The 21,937-nt window shown below is 41.2% G+C and overlaps 1 protein-coding gene across 6 annotated transcripts in view; it reads left to right on the top strand.

Annotated features, from left to right (window-relative positions):
* Positions 1–1,495: 1,495 nt before the first annotated feature.
* The window catches only part of LOC105927073 (suppressor of tumorigenicity 7 protein homolog), a 55,314-nt gene continuing 34,872 nt past the window's right edge, over positions 1,496–21,937 (top strand). For 2 of the 6 annotated variants that reach the window (XM_036145946.1, XM_036145954.1), the window contains exons 1-2: positions 1,496–1,671; positions 20,088–20,123. In XM_036145946.1, the coding sequence (XP_036001839.1) occupies positions 20,102–20,123 (22 nt within the window). In that variant the 5' untranslated portion in view covers positions 1,496–1,671; positions 20,088–20,101. The remainder of the gene's footprint in view (positions 1,672–20,087; positions 20,124–21,937) is intronic. The other 4 variants (XM_036145948.1, XM_036145952.1, XM_036145955.1 and 1 more) reach the window with 4 other exon arrangements.

The following is a 21,937-nucleotide window of genomic DNA, read 5'->3' as shown; positions in this document are numbered from 1 at the left end:
CTAAGTCCTGAACATTTTACTAGGACGGAGTTTAGGAGCAAAAAAGTGTATTTAGTCTAGCATCCTTTGTCTGGATCCACTTATTCTGGCAGGGTCACAAAGGGTTGTTGGTGTCTTCGGTGGTCCTTGGACAGGAGGAGGAGTACTCCCTGGCCATGAGGCCGGTCTGTCACAGGGCAGTGTAAAAACAACCATGCACAGAATGAAAGACTAGAGAGACCGATCTACTTAACATTCAGGCTTTGGGACTGTGGGGGGAAGCCAGAGTACCTGGAGAGCACCCACACATGCATGGTAGGAACTCAAAGAAATCCATGCAGAAAGACGCCAGACTGCCAGGATTCAAACCTGGGACCCTTTGCTAAGGCAACAGTGTGAACAATAGTTCCACTGTCTCAGTCATTCTGTTGTAGATTTACTGCCGTGTTTGGGATCACTGCCCTACTGAACCAATTTCATGTAAGGCCAACTGCCTGATAGGACTGGTATATTTCACCTGAATGCCTGTCCTGTGGGTGCTAACCCAAACCACCAGCCCTCCTCCATTATGACTGGCAGTGGATTTTTGCTGGTTATTTTTTGTTTTGTTTTTTCACATTCCACTTTGCAGTACGGCCAAACGTCTCTACTTTGGTCTCATCTCTCCGATGTACATTAGTCACAAATGTCAGGTTGCCATATTCTTTAGAGGGAAGAGGCTTTCTCCTGGCCACCATTCCAAACAAGCTTTACCTGTATGGTCTGCAATGGATATTTTGTGTCTTTTGGGATAATCTTTTCAATGGGTTGACTTCAAATTGCTTTGAAATAATATAATCCCTTCTAGATTGAGGGGCAGCAATGTGTCTCTGAGGTATTTTCATCTTGTCATTGTGTTCATACACATGTTTTAGCAAACTGCCAAAGCTTGTGCAGCTACTTTGGCCGGTGGACGCAGAAACAAGTACTTAGTTTTTCCACACTGCTTTTTTTCCATTTTGGTTTCATCTTTGCTGAACACATTTGGAATATGTTGTATGTTTTCGTAAAACTGACATCCGGTAAAGACCAGAGATCATTTTTGCCGTGCCATGTAACACTGGGCATGTTTTTTTTTTTTTTTAAAGAATATGAAAACCCAAAAATCTACACTGACAATTCTGAAATGTATGAAGTAATCCTACACTATGTCAGCCTTTTGAAGCATTCCCCTGCAATGTTTGATCGTTTTTATATTTAGACCTGAAGTTTTGAAAGGAAAAACTGATCTTTAATGGAAACCATGACGCAAGAATAACTCGTTTTGTGACAGAAGCCAGTCCTAAACCCACGTTATTCAGCAGAGACGCGGTGTAGTGAGCGCTGAGCCGGACGAGTCCGTTTTCACAGCGTCATCCTGTGCACTTTCAAGTTGAACCGATATTTCTGGTCGTGGTGAGGATCGCAGGTAACCCTGTTCTTGTCTTTGTTTCATGAGAATAACGGGGGAAATGGCGCCCCCTTGAGGCGGCTGCTGCTGCTGCTGTGAGCCTGAGCCCCGCGGCGGGCTGGGAACTGTTAGCTGACGTTAGCAGGGCAGCTCCCTGCAGACACGTATACACACACAGTTTAGACACATGTGGAAGTTACGCTGGGAGAAATGCTAGCTCCGGACGAGGACTTCACCGGTTCCCCCCACTCGCAATAATCAAGGTCAGCCCTCACACGTCACTGTTCCGCCTGTCCTGTCGGAGTCATTCTCTGTGCCTCGCTTTGTTGGAAGTTTTCACGCTTTCCAACCCGGGGGCTGGTTAGCTATTAGCTAGCCGGGGCAAGGTAAGGGGCTTCCTCTCGGCCAGGTGCAGGGTCGGGCTTTTTTATTTTCCTCTCACGCGCTCGCTCTACGCGGGAGGCGCGTGGGGGGAGTAGTCCAGGACGAGCCAGGCTCCGTTCGGCAGAGCTGTGCCCGCTTCCAACCCGCTTCCAACCGGTCCCCATCAGGGCAGCAGCCTGTCGTCCGCCGCCTGGACGTCCACTTGTTGTCCTGCCCACCTGTCTGCTTCCTCTGTTCTAAAGGAAAGGACTCGCTTCTTGGCGGCGTCGGTCAGTAGGAACTAAAAACAGGAGCCGTGCCACGTCTCGTGTTGCCGTCGGAGTCCAGTGGAGATGCTGGTCGGCTTGATGTCCCAGCAGCCGGGGATGGGGGGGGGGGCTCCCCCTCCCCCTCCCCCTCCCCAGATGGGGATACTGCGCTCCTTTTAGAAAGCCTGGGAGCACAGACTTGGCTTCATGAGTCCACGGGTGGGTGAGAGAGAACGGGTTGTTGGCTGTGACAGGTGAAATGTGGCGTGCTCTGAAGCCGTTCCCTGAAAAAGCTCCAAGCTCCAGATCAAGTCCAACAAAAGGCCATGCGGACCAGTTTAGAGGATTTCTAGATATTAGATCAGGGGCCCCTCCAACAGGGGTAGCCCCCAAGGAGCCCATTTGGGGCCCTCCTGCCTGTTCTAAAATTAGAGCAACCCACCAATGAGCTGCATCTAACATTTTATTTTATTCTGTTGCTTTTTCTTTTTAATCACACTTGTATTTATACAGATTAGAAAAAAAATCATTCAAGTTATGTTTATTGTACTTAAAGTGAAGGTAAGATTTAACTCTTATGGTTCAAAGGTCAGCACTGGTTGCTCTTCATATGACAGAGAGCCAGTGAAGTAGCTCTCAGTTTCAAAATAAGTTGGGGATTAGATATACTGAAGCTGGTGAAATTCTAATTTCAAGGCCTGATGATGTGGCATGCCCTGTACCTTTGGTCCCCTTGGCCTGCAGACAGAGGTTTCATGGTCCTCCATGTAATAATGATGTTTGCCTTTTAATGATTTAATGGAGAAATTAACTTTCCAGTTTGAAATGAAGATGCAACATAAATAAAAGTATTGTCTTAAACATCATGTGCTCAGGATCAATATTTTACATGCATCGCAGTCAGAAATAGGTATGAATTTACCTATTTTTTTTTGTAATCACATTGTGCTGAAAGGTTCTAAAAATTTATATTAATTAAAGCTGCACAACATATCACAAATAGATCATGATTGCAACATCAAGGTGTGCAGTAATCATGTTGCAAAGGACTGCTTGGAAGGCAATAATTGTAGCCTAATAATATTCCAAGTGTTCTGACCTTGCATTTTGCATAATGGTGTAATATTTAGCCAGGAGGACGTTTTCAGTGCATTACATTTGACCAGGTTCTTTGTCACTACTGGTGGCATGAGGCCATACCTGGACCCTATCCACCTAACTATGGGTCCAACTTCCGTTTTTTTTTGTGCGGCACTTCCGTTTCAGCGCTTCCCTCGGCCAACATTAGCTTGACTGAAATAATAAACTGCCGTGGCAACATTTGCAAAAATTGCAGAGCGATCAAAGTGGCAGGTCAGTGCCAGAGCCTCAAACTATTCATGACTGAGAGGATGACGTGAAGAAGTGGCCTCATATAATGAATGACGACACGTTTACCCATTTCGTCACTTACACACACTGACTGACGCCTCGTTGTGATTAGGTTGTTGGTCAGTTAATTTTACAAAGATAGTGCTAAATGTTTGAGATTGAACGTCTACGGCTCAGAACAATTAAAGGAACTCTTTGGAAACTTGCAGATCTCAGTTGGAAAAAAAGAATAACGCTGGACATCCTTACAAAACGTTCTGCCTACTTTATGTTTAGGCTTGAAGTTTGAAATTGTACCAATCTGATGTGTGGTCTCAGAACTCTTGATGCAAGCTTGTCACGTTAAAATGTAAGTTAGCTTTAGGATGAAGCTGTAACTTTATTTCTGGTGTATTTTTTAGAGTATTGGTGTTAAAGGAAGTAGGACGCCTCGTATCCACAGCTCTTGTTCAGGGTCGATGATTAAAACACTCCTGCTTAACGTCTCTTTTACACCCGTTATTATGACGGCGTCTAACTACAAACGATCCCGGTCTTCATCGAAATCATACTGACGAGTAATTTGGTACGAAGTGGCTGCATGAATCGCTTTTTAAAAAGCTAAACAGTGACAGGAAGTGACCGACCGGAAGTCTCGCACAAAAAAACGTTAACTCGCTGTCTCCGTATTTCCGTTGAATATAAGGTGGATAGAGCTGGGCTTTTAAACACTGGTCCTCAGAACCTCAGTAGCTTTGGATCAAGCTCTCTGTGGGTTGATCATTTTCATCAAGTGATGTGGCATCCTTTGGTCCCTAACACATTACCCTTTCTATATCTGTAGGGATGTCCAGCGTTATTCTTTTTTTCCAACTGAGATCTGCAAGTTTCCATAGAGTTCCTTTAATTGTTCTGAGCCGTAGATAATGCCTAGTAAAATAAAACGGTCTACAATATGAGCCAGAACCAGAACCGTATGGTTAGTGACGGATGAACTTGAAATGACAGACAGATCAAATAAAACTAGGACTTTGGGGTGTTTCAAAACATGTGTGGACTGATTTTGAGATTTAGGGTTTTCAGATCATAATTGTATAATTTCTAGGAAGGTAAAGAAATCAATCTGTGGAAGTTATTTGTGTAAAGCCGTAAAACAGAGTTTTGAATTTGGTTTTGTGTGCTTTCATCATGGCCTCACCTGATCAGATTAGACTAATTGTAGGCAGGCAGTCCACTTCTGCTGCTGATTTTATTTTATTTAGTTCTGTTTTGGATCGTTGGAGTACCCAGAGCAGCTTTATGTCCTGACTGACATAAGTTTCACATAAGAAGTGACATTTTCCTGTCTAATCAGTAGCAGAGATTTACACTTTATCAGTTTAATAGTGACGGGTTTAATTTACACTTCTGCTGAAAAGTGGGTTTATTACTTCCCTGTTAGAACCACGGTATGTGACCTACAGACTGCTGGGCACCGTGAGACGAGCCAATCAAAACGACCGTACCGATGGCAAACTCTCACTTCACTCTGTAACACTTTTGGTTTCTTCTGAGTTCCTGATGGGAGAGTGAGATTCACAGAAAGAAAAAAAAAAAAATATTTTTTTTTTTAATATTGCAAAAATAAATGTAAACTTTAATCAAACAAAAAGAGCAGTCTTTCTTAAGACAAGAGAACTAAATCATTGTAGATCCTAAACAACAGGCCTCTGCAGGCCTTGGTGGCTGCTGAGGTGGTCCTGAGGATCAGGACTGAAGACCCCTGGAGTTCTGTTTCCTGGTCATTTCCATTTAGGCTGAAGGTTTAGGTTTTTAGTTCAAATGTATTTAAAGTCGATATAAATGGCAATATTCATTTATGAGGGAAATTACTTCTGTTTAAAACTTAAAGTTGCAGGTTAATTGTATTTTTTTTTTTTTTTTGAACTAGCTTTTTAAAAATGGCAGAGCCAGAATGTTTAGGTGATAAGTAATAAAGATTTTTCTAATCTGAAAAAAAATATTAATTTTTGTTTACTAAATGTCCTGCTTTAAGTGAGGCAACATTTTTTTCGGGCATCTTCTTTCTCAACAACCGTGGAGGGCTTTCTGAGTTAGCTTGGTGACGCAACCCAGCCAGCCACAGCCCTCGTTCACCACAGATCCGGAGCAGACTGGTCAGAAGTCTTTATTTAGAAGCTGTGCAGCAGTGTGCTGGTAATATGAGCTGAGTGAGAAATGCTTGGTCTACCTGCCTCGCCTGGCCCAGAGAGAAGTCCATGGCCACTTTGTTTTCTCTGCCTTTTCTCTCGCTCCAGTCACTGGGTCAACACCCATACCTAAGCCCTGATCATTTGTTCCATTTTTGTTTTGCATATTGAAGTACCCACAAAGATTATTCAAAGCAAACACTCTTAAGCCCTCATTTAAGCCCTAGTTTTGTATTGTGTAACCAATAGAGTTTGTTAAAGCTTGTAACGCGAGCAAAGGTTTGTGGTCGGGTGCACAAAATGCCCTCTGAAGGTTTAGCTGCAATCAGGATTTAAAACTCATCCCACAAAATCTGAACAGTTTGTGCTCATTTCAGGCAAATGAGGAGAAACGTATGGGCCTTTTTGTTTTCAACCACATCAGTGTTGGACCGCTCAACAGGAGGAACACCTGAGCACAAGAAAGACGTGTTTTTACGTGGTAGTTTTTAGCTAGCTAGCTCAAAATAGATTAGCTGTTAGCTTTTACATAGAAATAGTAATGTAGCATTAATAAGTTACTGGGAGCTATTAATGTACCACCTGTCTGGTAGATAAAACCTGACTCCTTTTTTGGCGCTGTTATGACATTCAAGGTTTCGAACACATAATAACTTTACTCAGTAAAGTAATCGTTCACTTAGCAGTTATGATTTAAGCTTTTCTGAATTGCGCACCCTGCTTGTGTGGTGGTCTTTCTGCGGTGGCTCAGGCCATGCTGTGGCTGGTGGTCTGTAGTTCACAGGGAGGTGACGGGCAGACTGTGGGCAGACAGAAAACCAGCAACGGGTGTCAAGGGGTTAGGCATGGACACCTATACCGATTATTAAAAGATGTAGTTGAGGTCCTAAGTATCGGATGATGCAATGCCCAGTTGTTAAACAAGACAGTTTGCCTTCAAAATTATTTAAACCATGTTGGAGAATCCTAAAACTGGGGAACAGTTATTCTCTAGCCTGTCTGTAAAGCACCGTAGAACATAGTGCAGGGATAGTCTTGTGGCCATCTTGGTCATTGAATGAAACCAAAGTGTTTTGTGCCATACACGTTTGAACACATGAGCTAAACTTTGTAGGAATCGTAGAGCTGAGTTTATCTTACAACATTGACACCTGTGGTAAGAGGCAGGTGGTTATTACAACTCCCTCTCGTCCCTATCCTTTCTCCCTGCTTTACATACACACTTTAATGAATGGTATTTCCAGTGGCCTACATTTAAATGCAGTTAGTATTTGACTGGCTGCACATATTTGAATAAATTCAAACTCTGTAATGAAATTAACAAGAATGTGTCTGATAACAGACACAGTGTGCTTCAGTGCTTCAGAGGTGTTCCTTTATTTATTCTTACAAAAAGGATTAATGTCTTTAATAGGTTTCTTCCATTTATCTCAAGGCTTTAATTTATAGCACCACAATTTTTCCATACTCCTGCAACACTGTCGGATTGTTTTACGCCGGTCGTTACATTACAAGTTTTATAGTCAGTGCAGTTTTGTTCTTGCCATTAAAAAAAAACAACGAAAACAAATGTTCAAATGTCCTAGAAATCTCCTATCTCTTTTGACCACTAATCACACCATTAAACTCAGATACCGATTGATGACAGCAGACCAAAACACAAAAACAACCACAGACAAAAGCACCAAACCATCAATAATGTTAGCATTTGGTACTTTATCAGTGGACAAGAAGTCGAACACCTGACACTCAACTTCAATGTTACTGACCGCTGCTTGTGCTAGCAGCCTAATGAATTCATCTCAGGCTATCCATCCCTCAGGGGAATCCCAAGGCGTTCCCAGGCCAGCCAAGAACCATAGTCCCTCCAGCGTATCCTGGGCCTCCTCCTGGGCCTCCTCCCAGTGGGACATGCCCGGAACACCTCACCAGGGAGGCGTCCAGGAGGCATCCTAACTAGATGTTCGAGTCACCTCAACTGGCTCCTCTCAACGTGGAAGAGGTAGCATAGACCGACAGAACCCTGTTGTTTGTCAAGCTAATAAAAGTGATGATAAAAGACTACTACAAGCTTATAGTCTTTTTAGGTAACTTTGTGGCTGTGACTTCATGTTCAAGCTTCAGTTATTTAACCTGACTCCGCCACATGTATGTCGTTCCGCCTAGCTCTACTCACATACATCTGGGACCTCTCTATAGGAATTGCCTTTATTGAAGGCTGGGCCTTATCAAAAATCCTTGCATATGATTGGATAAGCCACTTGTCTGTCATCTTTATCGATGTGCTATTTCAACCACTCACACCAAAGCTAACCCGTGACGCTGTGAGAGCGACGCAGGAAAAAAAAAAGGACTAAAGGCATCCTAATATGGTTCGCGCTAACCGCAGCGGACGCGCCCCGGAAAACAAAACTGGCCAAATCCGGTCGGGAGAAGGGCGAAAACATTGTTTCCACCAACAAAAGCCTTCAGAGCCGTTCTCTGATGTTCTTTTAATGAAATAATATAAGGTAGATTGGACAACACGGAAGAAATAGCAGCATCAATGTTAACGCTCGCTTCCTCGATGCGAGCCGCCATTGCTATCAAAACAGTCTCACGTCACGGTCGCTTCTCCACTACGTCACATCTATAAAACTCCAGCCCTGCGTCCTGATTGGCTAGACAATAAAATTGGTTGGAGAAATCACTCTCTATGGGAGAGGTCCTAGATGTATGTGAGTGAAGCTAGGCGGAGCGACATACAGCTGGCGAGAGTCAGGTTATCAGTTATTGTCCCATAAATGCAAATACTGCCATCAAAAAACAGGTTTAATAATGTAGCATTTATTAGAGGGACAGTGGGTAGACAGTTGGACAAATCCAAATGGGAAGTCAAGAGCAGCCCAAAATTTGGCTTTTAATTAGCAAACATCAAGAATTGCTTTTATAAATGCACATTCTGGCAAAGTCTAATAACACAACAAAAATTAAAGCATTCTCATAAGTAGGGTTGGACAATATAGGGAAAAATCCATATTGATAAAATAGAAATCAGATTGATCAATATCGTCAATTATCAACAAAATCCAATCTTTTATTTTAAGTGCAGCCTTGGCCATCGAACCCAGGTCGACCATGTAGAGGTCTAAGGCCTCCATACATGGGTCGAGCTAACCACTGCGCCACCAGAGCACGCCCAGCCTTGGCCATTTTGTACTGTTACTTAATGACCTATTTTTAAATAAAAAACACTGACGTCAAACACAATTCAGCCACGTTTTTTACCAAAACTGTAGGTGTTGGAAAAAAAAAAGAACATGTGCTCTCTGTCTCTGAACTCTTTGAAGCTTGGTGATAGAGCTTTCCTGGGCCTGTGTTTGTGATTGGTAAGGAGGATGTAATGACTGTAGTATAAACCTACATAATAGGCTAGAATGCAAAAGGAACACAAACTGTTCTATTCTTCTGTTGAATTTGTTATTAACCCTTTTTTTTCTATCGAAAAACATTGGTCTTTATAAATTCGTTCTGTCGGTGGAAGAGGAGTAGAAAACAAGCAAAGACAACCGCAGATCATTCTATTTGCTGTTTTCTGTTGAAATGGAGGATCATTGATACTTGGCGAGAAGGAAGACAAAGTAAAATAGAAAGGAAAAATAAGTAATAACCAGGAGAAAAAGAGAGTCTGTATCGGCACAGCTATTATTACCAGGTGGAGACAATTCATGGGGTAGGGGGGATTTAAAACGGATGCGGAGGTTGTAGTCTTTCTGATGGACAAGTAAGTTAATTCAATATTACAATTAAGTTTATTTTTGCTGCCACGTTAGAAACAGGGCAGTGTAACCTGTTCTCACGGCAGAGACGTCAAGTAAGCGACTGCGTGTTCAGAAACGAGCCCAAAAAAAAAACGTGACTCACGATATTTACAACAACTTTGTAAAAAAAATAAAATAAAAAAAATAGCGGACTTGGTAACCATGCCAAAAAACATTTCCCACGATGTCTGTAGGTATTAGCTATTAGCAGTAGCTAACACATGGAGAACATGTTTACACAGTCCCATTTATGACACACCGCAGCTACCATAGTGGTTGTTGCGTGCTTAATGGTGAGGTCGTCTGTGATTTATTTAGCGCACCACTAGATGGAGCACCAGTAGAAAAAAATCTTACACACTGGGGCTTTAAAAACAAAATTTGAATTATGGTTCATCGGGACACAAATAACATAAAGAAATGTGATTTTTATCACTAAACTACACATAGTAACAACAGTTCCAATATTTGATTATATTTTTGAATTTGTTTACATTTATTGAGGCTCTGAAGAAACAAACTGAGGAAAAAATAGGTCAAATAACAATCCTGACAATACCTGCAGTTTTTAGCGTTTTCATAATTACTAATTGGAATTTGTGGTTGTCAATATAAACCCAAATTCTTATAAGAACATAAAGGCCCAGCCCTAGACGCCATAATCCAACTTGTCCTGGGGTTTGGATTGGGACATCTCGTCAGCAAACATTTTTCTCCTAATAGAAAATGTTTTGGTTTAGTATTAGTCTCTCCTAGGTTTGGCCTTGTATAATAACGTTCAGTAAAGTTATAGTCCTTTCACTGCACTGAAATGTGCTTGTGCTTCAAGTTGCTGTTAATACAAATACATGTTACTACTGAGGGACAAATAAAGGATCATTGTTTACTAAAATAAAAAGTTCCAAAACAAACATGGGTCTGGCACATATACAAAATATATTTTTACAGTATAAACAAAGATCTGGTCCCTGCAGATATATTCAGCAGGCTTCCCTGGACAATTTCTGCTTTTCTGGTAATTTATCATAATATTTTCTTTATTAATCAACAGCAGCACTGGGGTTCCTACTTTTTTTTCTGCTCTAATTGTCAGCTCTAGTCTGGCTCCACCTTTGGTCGATCATTGCCCAAGAAACGTTCAGGTAAGGATTCTCTTCCTCATTTGGGCTTTGGTTTACAAATACACACACCTCATGGGCTTTCAATAGTATATTTCAATTTATGTTCTCCTGCCACATTTACCTTGATTCCTCATCTGTGGATGGGAAATAACGCCTGATCTCAGAAAATAATCGCGGTTCCCTTTGAGTCCATGTTTGTTTTCACTGCAAACTAATTAAAGGTGCAGCTGTAAACAGCGCAAAACAAGCAGCCAGGTAGTAGGAGAAAGGACATGTCCATGGGTGTGTGATTGTTGTAAGATCATTATTTTTTTTTAGCTTAAGTGCAACCCAGTTATTTCTAAAATACAGCTCACTACATACCTGGAATAAGGGAGGGAGAACTATTCATTTCCTGGTTCTCAGCTGTTTGGGCATTTCAATGATGCTTAAAATGGAACCAGAATGTCTAAAATAAGACTCAGGGAATGTAGCTATCTTTGTAGTATTTAGCCATTTAAAATATTTGTTTGTGTGTAGTGTACCTTCTGAATCCCCTGCTTCTTGATTGATACTCTTGTGGCAACATTATACTCTGTCCTGCTGGTTCTCAGTTAGGCCTTCCATAATAAGACTGTCCGTCACCTTCTCATATTTCCTCTCACAGAAGGTTGGCCATGCTCCTCTCCCGCTTATTTTTAGTTGCCTAGCAACCAGTGAAGGATGCTTTTTTGAGGTGGTACTGTATGATGAAAGTGGGGGCGGGGTGAGGTGTACATTGTTCAGGGATAAAATCCTTTTGTGCTGTCCTACGGAAGAATTAAATAAAATTTTATTCATAAAGCGTCAATTTACAACACATCATTTACTAAGGCACTTTACTAAGTCAAATTCAATCAAATCATACAGATTGGTCAAAAAGATCCATATCTAAGGAAACCTAGTAGATTGCATCGAGTCTTGACAAGCAGCATTCACTCCTCCAGAAAGAGCATAGAGCCACAGTGGACAGTCGTCTGCATTATCCATGGCTTTGCAGCAATCCCTCATACTGAGCAAGCATGAAGCGACAGTGGAGAGGAAAACTCCCCTTTAACGGGAAGGAAAAACCTCCAGCACAACCAGGCTCCGTGTGAACGGTCATTTGCCTCGACCAACTGGGGTTAGAGAAGACAGAGCAGAGAGACAAAAGAGCACAGAAGCACACATTTATCTAGGAATCCTTTCTATGTCATATGGTAATGGCAGATCATCTGATGTGATACGATAATTCAAGGTCACCGTTTTGTTGTTGCTGAATATAGCCAAACAAACCCTTGAACTGATAGTTTATGGTACGAGCATAAATCGACCATGATCCTACAAAACCATCGGGTGGATGCTGTAAGCTTAAGTCAACCGCCTTAACGTAGCCCCGTATGTGTTGCGTTGCCCTAGACAGTAGAGCAAACAAACCTGAGTAGCTTGTCAATAATGAACAATGGGTTTATGTGGACCAACAAGGTATGTTGCTTTATTGATGTTTGGCCAAACTACTAAATTTGTTATCTCTTATCAATGGTTTAACATGGTGAATGTTAACATGTGAACTGAAACAGTACCGACCATAGACATCATATAGGTGGACACCCCATGGAGTATTGGAGCTGACACATGAAAAACATGTTTACACAGTGGATTGGTCTCTCACATGCCACCAGTGCATTTATTTGTACCAAGGAAGGTGATTGCCCAAATAAAATCAATCATAACTCCCTGAATTTTTACCCACATTTCACACGTTTTAGTTTGTTACAAATGGCGGATATGTGGTTATGATCCAGGGCGCTGTTACACCTGAAAAAACACGTTTTAATTTGGGTTTTTTTTTTGTTTAAACAACGTATTTCACACATATATGTTCTTTAATAGGCAGTCATATGGCATATTAATGTATAAATATGTGATTTCATACTGAAATACTTTGTTTTATGCTATTTAACAAAGATGTGGTATTGTACAGTCTTGAGCCTTCTCGACACATCAACAACCATTTCTTCTTATTTTAGCAAGCTGTGCATGCACACAGTTTTTCTTCAAGGCGTTCTTTAAAATTTCCAGGTCATTCCAGTGTCTTACACCACCCTGCTTGCTACTATATATGGGCTGGAGCTTCCAACCCTTGAAAAACAACTGTTTTGCACAGCTTTGTGCATAGGCTGGCACTCTGTAACTCCAGGGTTCTTTATTTTGCAATGTGATTCAGCCTTAGTTTGTGAAATACAGACAGCGGATAAGCATAAAATGACGGTCCATTGGTTGGGTTTCTGCATTGTTCTCACCAAGTAAAAACTCAGCCCAAAATAATGATCTGCACTGCTTGATCTACTTTCAGCAGTTATCACCAGTTATTGCAACCATCAGCTGCAGAAAATACGGGCAAAGTTGCTCCCATTTACTCCCGTTGGCTCCTAATGCCAGCCTTGAGTAGGAGAGACCCATCCAATATGGCAGCGACGCAGAGGCGCTTCAGGACATAATGAGACGCCTGGGACACGGTACCGGTACTCAACAGTACCTATTTTTGGTACTTTAGTGTGTTTATGTAGTAATAATGTTAAATTATTCAATTTAACATATTTAAATATTTTTTCTCAGGATATAAACCTGTTTCAATCTACAAATGAACAGTCTAAGGCACACCTGTGCACTAATCACAGTGTCTAATCACCATCTTGATATGAGAAGTGCTCACTATCACAGATTTAGACTGGTTTGTGAACAATATTTGAGGGAAATAGTGATACTGTGTATGTGGAAAAAGTTTTAGAACTTTGAGTTCATCTCATAAGAAATGGGAGCAAAACCATAAGTGTTGTTTTTATATTTTTGTTGAGTGTATTAAATGTCCATATAGGTGCAATACTGAGCATCAACATGGGTTTCATAGAGCAGAAAATCTAATGTCTGGTTGCCTATAGGTATTGGTGCAAAAAGTCAAACTTCAGAGACCTTATCAAGAAGCTTTTACTTGTTGTTATTATTGGAATGTAAATGAACTTCCAAGCATAGCTACATGAATTGATGAGGGCAACAGATGTAAGATGATTAAACAGGACTTGAAAATGAGTGAATTACCCTCGTATAACAATTAACCTTGTATGGTTGTCTGTGTACAGTAGACACGTTTTGAAAATGATTGCTTAATCCTAGCAGTTGGTAAAAAAAAATTGAAAAAAAGGAAAATAACAAATAATCCTAAAAATGCAAAGTTCTTCTACGTTTTGTTAAGTTTTTGTTGGGGCGTTTGGCAAACACCTTGGTGCAGTACTGCCTCCAACAACACTCAAAATCCCTCTGTTCAGGTAGTGCAATTCATCTATTTTTTAGTTTTTTATTGACAAGCCAGAACAAAAACAAGCCGAAATAAAATAGAAGTAATGAGAATATTTTCACAATGTAAGGAGTAGAAAGTATAGATACTTCCATGAAAATGTAAGGAGTAGAAGTAAAAAGAAGGCTAAAAATAATTACTCCCCTAAAGTATAACCAAATTTTCTACTTAAGTAAGGTAACGAAATATTTGTACTTATTTACTTGACATCTCTGTTAAAATTAGTGAAGTTATGTGTCCGTCATATCTGCCTACTGGGAGTCACCAGATACAACTCTCTTTTTTTAAAGTATTCTTTTTTTAAGCAATACTTTAAAGCGAGAGCAGCATGACCCTCCTTCGGTTTTAAAACCCAAACAGTCTGATGACGGCAAGTATTTCCAAACAGCTGGCTTTGTATTTCTTGCTAAAATTAAAATTTGGCTTCAGAAACCGGTAGGGGAGGGGATTCACCGCTCTCCACCAAAAGTCAGAGAAGACTCTTGTACATCCAACAATTTTTAAGCACCCCATTGCAAAGAATTTACAGCCTAGGAATGTAGTAGAGACACTTGAGCGGTCTCCAAGCTAATGCATGGACGGTACCATGATACATAAAACCTTTCACCAATGAGCCACGGCATTTTTTAAATAAGCAGTTTTTTTCCTTACCCCTTATAGTTGTGACTTTCTTAAGCTGGAACATTCTCAGAGCTGAACAGTATGCAATTTTTCCTTTTACTTTGGTACTTTCATTAAATTTAGCTGAGATAATTTCTCTCTTTCTATATATATATATATATATATATATATATATATATATATATATATATATATATATATATATATATATATATATATATATATATATAACTTAGCTGATTTACTTAGTCTTTCTTCCTCAGGAACAAATTGTTCTCTAGCAACCATAAAGCCCACCCACAGCTAGGTATTATTCGGATACGATAATCACTGCTTTCCAATCTATCTCTAAATGTTACTGCGGGCGGTTTGACACACATTCGGCGTAAGATGTTGGAACAAAAAATAAAAAATACATCCTATACTAAATAATCAAATCAATGCTGAAGGCAGAAATGTTTTTCCAGTGTAGCAGGAAGATGTGAGGGGTCTCCGGTTTGTGCCTGAAGGACAAAGACAAGAAAGAGGAGGAGGGTGTAAGTGACAAAGACACTGAAGCCTCCATCCACACATGCCTCTGTTTTCGGCAGCTGAGCTAATCTACATGCTTCGCCCCATTCACAGTTGGGGCCAGGAAAACAACGCCTCTGTATTTATTTAACAAGCTGGTGTACAGCGTCACCATTGAGCCCAGATCAGCTCGGCCCACTGCTGCACAGGTGCATCATTATGCAAGAGCAAAGGCAAATACAGTTTTTATGCATCCATCAATAAAAAGGCTTAGCAGTTTTGTTCCCAGTGGTTTTCAGCACGTGCGATTAGACTTCAGTTAAAGAAATGGACAAACGTGAACCGAGTCAGCTGAAAAGTATTGATGTGCTTGGTAGAGATTCACTAATCAGACAAAGTTGTGACAATCACTGCTTTCTTTTACAGTTCTGATTATCAAAACCATAAATCAAAGAGACCATTTTTATTGTAAAATGAAAATGAAGATGTACTCTTCAAAAAAGAATTAAAATTGTAGAGCTGACCATTTCTGCATAACTGCTAATCTACAAATTGTTCCAGGCTACAGGCGTACTTATAGACCACCCCTCCCTCCCACACACACAGTTTATTTATTTCACTCATTACCAGTTTCCTTATTTGTGCACCTTACAAAGCAAAGGTTCACCACATCACAAGCTACTGCATTTTTCCCCCTGCAGGTTTGTTTCAGTTTAACTGATGTGTTGAGCTAAATAGATGAGTGGAAAGAGCCGGTATGTGTTAGTTAAGTCATTTATTCATACCCCAAGGAGCCTTTCTGTTGTGATTGAAACTTTATTTTTCTAAGAGGTTTCGTCACGCTGTGTGCAAGCAACACTAGTCCATTTTTCTCAGCTATGCAGTTAAACGGGATATGAGTTATATCAAAACAAAGGCAAAATAATTGGAGTTGAGATATGGAAATGTCTTTACCATCTGGTTGGCACTACTAACTATAAAGATCAGTATCAATGTTTACATAGTGTTATACCGATACCAGTATCGGACGAGGCCCCGATCCAGCACTAAAATGGTGGTATCGGTATCGGCGAGTACCAACAAATAGGTCACCGATACCATTTTGATGTTTGTATGTCACTTAGGGCTGGGCAAGTTAACGCGTTAATTTCGCGTTAATTCATTAGACTATTAACGGCGATATTTATTTTATCGCGCATTAACGCATGTTGCTCACATGCTTTCAGTCAGTGTCAGTCAGCACGCGCGCTGACTGCAGCGCGCTGTGTCACGTGCGGCAGCACTCTGGTGCTCCCCCTCACCTCTCGTACATGGCTCAGCTGCGCCAGCCAATCAGCACGCAGGCTCAGCCTGGCCCGCCCACTCAGCTCTCACACAAACTCAAGACACAAACAGCTGAGAGAGACCGCAGCAGCGGAAAAACATGAACTGGGGAAGTAGCACTGTTTGGCTTTATTTTAATACCGTAAATGAAATCAAACTGTATGTTTTGTAAAAAGCCGGTTAATTTCAGTGGAAACACAACAAATTTATCTAAGCACGTGAAAAAACATGAAAACGTCGAGCCACAGAAACGGAGAGAGGAGACGAAACTTCTGTCATTGCCCCGACAGACCCACAGACGTCTCTGACTGAGGCGTTTCAGTCCTCCATGGAACATCCAGGTAGATCAGTGTTCATCTTCAGCAGCAGTTCATGTTAACTTTCAAAGTAGATATTATCTATCATATGTTACTGGAGCCCACACATAACATGTAATTAAGACTTTGAACGAACCCAGTACATATATTAAAAAGTGTTATTTAAGATAAGATAACATTAGCTAATCCTTTTTTTATCCCACGACGGGGAAATTTATAGGATTAAAGCAACACGCAGGTGCACACAACACAGACAAAATTACATAAGGATTGAAATATATAAGAGGTGGATTAGCGAAATAAAACACTGAACATAACATTATTGTTATTATTATTATTATTTAATTGTAATAATAAAATAAAAACCACTAAACCCAAAAGGTCAACAGTTTCATGATACATCAAGCTTAGGGACTGGCTAATATACAGCAGGTCAAAAATGGCCATATTTTGGCTGCAGTGCTTGCTGTTCTCTTATGAAGAAAAGATCAACTAGTGCACTAAATTCAATAGATGGGTTGAAAATATCCAGTATAAAATAAGATAAGTGCTACAAATGTTACAACACTTTTGTTCATATGGCAGCAGAACATTAAAATAAAAGTGCTCTTTACACTACTTTTGAATTAATTCTTGGAGTTTGCGCATACAATGTGATTAATCATGATTAATCGGGCAAATTATGCGATTAATCGCGATTAAAAATTTTAATCGTTGCCCAGCCCTAATGTCACTTGAACGCAGCCTTCTCTCTCCCGACTAGTATTATACATGTTATATAAGTTCATGAATGTTGCACTATTTTGGCATTTGAGAGCCAAAACTCAGGGTTTAAAAGAAATTATTCAATTATTAATGTAGTTTTACTGTCTTACTGTTGCACTACTATTATACATGTTATAATTTTACGAATGTTGCACTATTTTGGCCTTTGAGAGCCAAAAGTTTATTCAACTATTGTCACCCATTCCAGGTAGGCAATAAAAAGTTCTACCACCCTAAGTAGTATGCAGTTCTTCATATATAAACACACACATCAATTTCAAACAGATGGTATCGGTATGGTATCGGTATCGGCCAATACTGCACAGCCAGGTATCGGTATCGGTATCGGGGCCAAAAAATGGCATCGGCGCAACACTATGTTTACATCCACAATATTTCACGATCAGATTGAAATGTATTCGGATTAAAATACAAAAAATGGATTCATTTTGAATAGAACCACTCTGACATGCGCAGTTATCAAATTTCCATTAAAAAAAACACAGAAGAAGAAGACGAACTTCCACCTTTGGTGAAAACAAAAAATAGCAAACAAAGCAGTGTTGTACGAGTTTGTCTTCCGAGGGCTCAGGTGGACTTGCAGCAGCTTCTAATTACAGTTAAATTGTTTCTGAATAAATAATAATTTTTGAGCTCTTTTGATGTTTCTGATAGGTTGTATCAGGAGCCCTGACAGTTTTGCTTCCCGACACATTTCTGCCACTCAACAATGCAAAAATACATCATGATTACATTGAGCGCACATTTGCACTGCTGTGGGACATTAGGGATAATGCTTTGATTCATAGCTGCCTTTTTATAATTACTTTATGAAAAGAAAAAAACATTGAGATAAATCTTAATAAATCATATTTCAGCATTCAGCTTAAAAGTATTGAGATATTATTTCTGGTCCATATTGCCAAGCCCTAGTGAACATCCAGTTTTCTTTATCTGAAGCTCTTGCTCACTGTTTTCTTTTTGCATCTCCATCAACGACTTTTGAGGCATGGCCCGGTTCTGAATCCTGTATTTTTGGTTACTGATTGGGCGATCACCAGCTGAGCAGTATTTGTGCGTTCACAAACACACGAGAATCCATCTGGTTCCGCACCCACTACAACCGTTTAGGACCGAACCAAAAACGGTTCGGGCCAATCATGTTGCAGTATAATGGTTTAAGGCGGGGCATACAGCTATGACGAAAGCAAGAGCTGCCGAACCCCCAGCCGAACCAACATAAACATGGCAGCATAGAAGAACGCACGCGTAACTGCTGCTTTCAAATCTGTTTAGTCAGACTCTACCATTTCTCTGAAAGAAGAACACCAAGAAGCTCTTTGTGCATTTTTAGATGGCAAAGATGTTTGTGCTTGCTTATGAAATTTTCATTTGATACCGTGATTGGCTAAAACCAACCTTTGATAGGTGGGCACTAGTTGTTGCTTTGCCCAATCAGCTTGGACATTTCTGCTGAGTGTTCCTCTTTTCCCCGAACTGATTCGATGGGAGCAGTCCTAAACTGAGAATGTGCAGCACATTATCAGTCTGACCTGACCGGTTTGTTGAGTCCGGTCAGGCAGGCAGAGAATCATCCGAATTCAGTCAGTCGGCAATATCTTGGTTGAACTTATTGCTTTATTTAAACGGGTTAGATACCGAACATTTAACTAAGTGCAGTTGTGTGGTCTAAATAGCTGAGCGGCATTGCCAGTGTTTTTCTCCCAGAGCAGTAGATACATGCTGTTCACCTTTTTTTTTAAACTGGGGTCAGAGCAGCACGTTTTCTGACAGACCTGCGCAGACCAGAAATGTCCAGTGGCTGACTGATATGGCCAACTGACAAACTGCTTCCCCTCGTCGCCGTTGTTGCAGCTGCTTCTATAGACCAGGGACATGCTAATTCCCTCATCTTCCTCTTTTCCTTCCCCTCCATGGTTTTGGTGACATTAACGTATTCTTTTCTGTACCTGAGGTCCTTCCTCATTTCTCGCCTTTTCATTTTCTCCCTCTGTGTCCAGTAGCAGTCGACAGTCTCTTAACAGCTCTCTCTGCCCCCCCCTCCCTGTCCTGACGTCACTCAGTCGGTGTATGGCTATTGTCTTAAAGCAGCTGCAGCAGCAGCTCCTCTCCAGGTTTTTACTTTGGCAGCCCCCCTTTTCCTCCCCTCTCTCCATCTTCATTAGTAAATTCTACAGTGGGACGAGAAGTGAGGGAGCGACAGAGCGGATAGGATGAAAAGGAGGATGGAGACTGCAGAAAGCAGAGAGATGCAGTAGCTAGCCACGAGCCCGTACTCCTAGTCTGGATGGGTACAGTTTGCTGTCGCTGCAAAGGATTTCCGTTAATTTTTTTTTTTTAGTCATTTCTTATGTTTGATGTGGCTACTGGAACAGTTGCCCTGAAAAGGTCTCCCAGTGGACGGCTGGACTTGCTGAACGTGCGTGAGCGGAGAGGAGCGCTTTAACGGCCACGGCTAGCGGTGCCGGGGCATCTGGCCGTCTGGGAGGCAGCGACGGCCGGCTGGCTGCATTGTGTTGCTTTGATGACCCCCGCTGTGTAGCTGCCTGCTCATCAACCCCATCTCTCTCTTTCTCTCTGTCTTTCTCCTCTCACCCCCCACCCAACCCGGACCCCTTCTCTCTCCTCTCTTTTCTCCTCCTCCTCCTCCTCCTCCTCCTCCTATCTTTCCATCACAGCTCCTGGCCCAGCCATGTTCGGCACAGAGTCATCATGTAAGTATTACCATCCTCCTCGCATCGCTCGGTGTTTTTGCAGTCAACAGCATGAGCATGTTTTCTTCAAGGCAGTTTAAGGGGAGAAGGAAATTGCTAGATTTTCCTCCGGTCCTCCGTCTCCCCTCGCTTCTCTTTTGGATGTTTTGCCTTCATGGTTGCTGCTGGTAGATTGCATGAGGAGAAATCTGGGATCTACCATTTTAGCACGGAGGGTCATCTCTACAAGCTAGCAGATCTTAAAGCCTAATGCTTTTCCTGTCGTCTCTCACTCACACTATTTAGATTTGTCGGCGGCTGCGTACGGACTCATCTTCTCTCGTTATATCTGTCTAGAAATCCCGAGTGTTGGTGTTTGGAATGAACGCCAGTGCCTCCTTGTCCGTGCTCACTTTTCTGTGAGCACATCGGAAGATGGATGCTTTTGTTAATATCGCATCGTTCTCAGAAACGGTACCCTCTGTCATTTTCCGCGTCAGTCAGATGGGTGTACAGCTCTGTGATGCTCGCAATTCCAGTCTCAGATGCCTCCTAATGTTGTGTAGCAGCCTACTGCTGTGAATGTATGCCCTTTTTTTATCTGGGGAGGGGATACAAACCGGTTTCCTTTGAGCGCCGTCGGTTAAGTTTGTGTTGAGCCGACACCTTCAGATGAAACGCTCTCTTTTGTCTGCTCCAGCATCGCGTCAGATATTTTTATTTTGATCGATGCCGCAGCGGCTCACCCTACTACCTGCTTAGTGTCTGGAGGAAGCAGGGGAAGGGTTGATGTAACTGACTGTGTCATGGATGCACAGTTGGGGCCAAAAGGAACTTCTATCTGTTGACATCCCATCAAAGGCAGCAGCTACCTCGGCAACAGCGTTCTGCCTCCCGGACCAGTAAAAAACCTGTGGGTGAATCACTCAAACGCCAGAGGGTATGATGTATCTAGCTGATCGGAGGATACTGTCAGGATTCACAAGGAGCAGATTTCAAAGATGAAGGAGTTTCGTTCTGTTCTAGGAATGTGTCTTCTTGGTACAATTTACATTTCAGAGACCGAATTGATGCACTGATTGTGTACGTGTTTTCTTTAGACAGGCTGCTTAGTTTTCAGCTTTTAGGCTTTTTGTGTGGCTTTTAAAACGATACGAGCACAGGCAGCAACACCATGTGTATGCTAGGAAACATTTCCACCTTACCAACACCTATCGGCAGGCATAGTTCAGTTCATGGCAATGTTCCTCTTATCAACAAACAAAAACCAAGTATTTCTTAAAAATAAGTTGATGCTCTTATTTTGAAAAAAAGAAGTAGTACATTGTTCTGAAGACAGTCGACCAATAAGGACTGCCTGTCAGGCTAGCTAACGCTCTGATAATAATAATATAATAATGAAAGAGCTTCCAACGCTTTAGTGTGTTGCAACATTTGACTTGTTTTCTAAGGGTGTATTCAAGTTTATGAGAAATAAACCTTTCATAATTAATTCTTGAAGACGTTTTGATGCAAAGATGTCAGAATTTGCCCAAAAAAATCAAGTTCAGTCCAAAATAATTCTTACCTCTGGTATATTTAGATTCAAAATCCTTTTCATAGAAAAAAAAAATCAGATTGGACAGCTCCTGTAAAGGTAATAATTTATTTTCCCTATACCTTTCTCAACAGCCAATCATTATTGGCATTGTAACAATCAAATCAAATGGCTGACCATTTTTATTATTTTCATAGGTATTTTGATTTTTTTCTCTTAGGTGATGAGCTCCAAGCCATTCCCCTAATATTCCGCTTCCTCCACAGATTCTCTATCATATTCAAGTTGGGACTGTGGC

This window comes from Fundulus heteroclitus, chromosome 2, assembly GCF_011125445.2.
Source record: "Fundulus heteroclitus isolate FHET01 chromosome 2, MU-UCD_Fhet_4.1, whole genome shotgun sequence".
NCBI classification, from domain to species: Eukaryota; Metazoa; Chordata; class Actinopteri; order Cyprinodontiformes; family Fundulidae; genus Fundulus; species Fundulus heteroclitus.
Note: the sequence above shows the minus strand (reverse complement) of the source record. Positions and strands in the feature narration are given on the sequence as shown.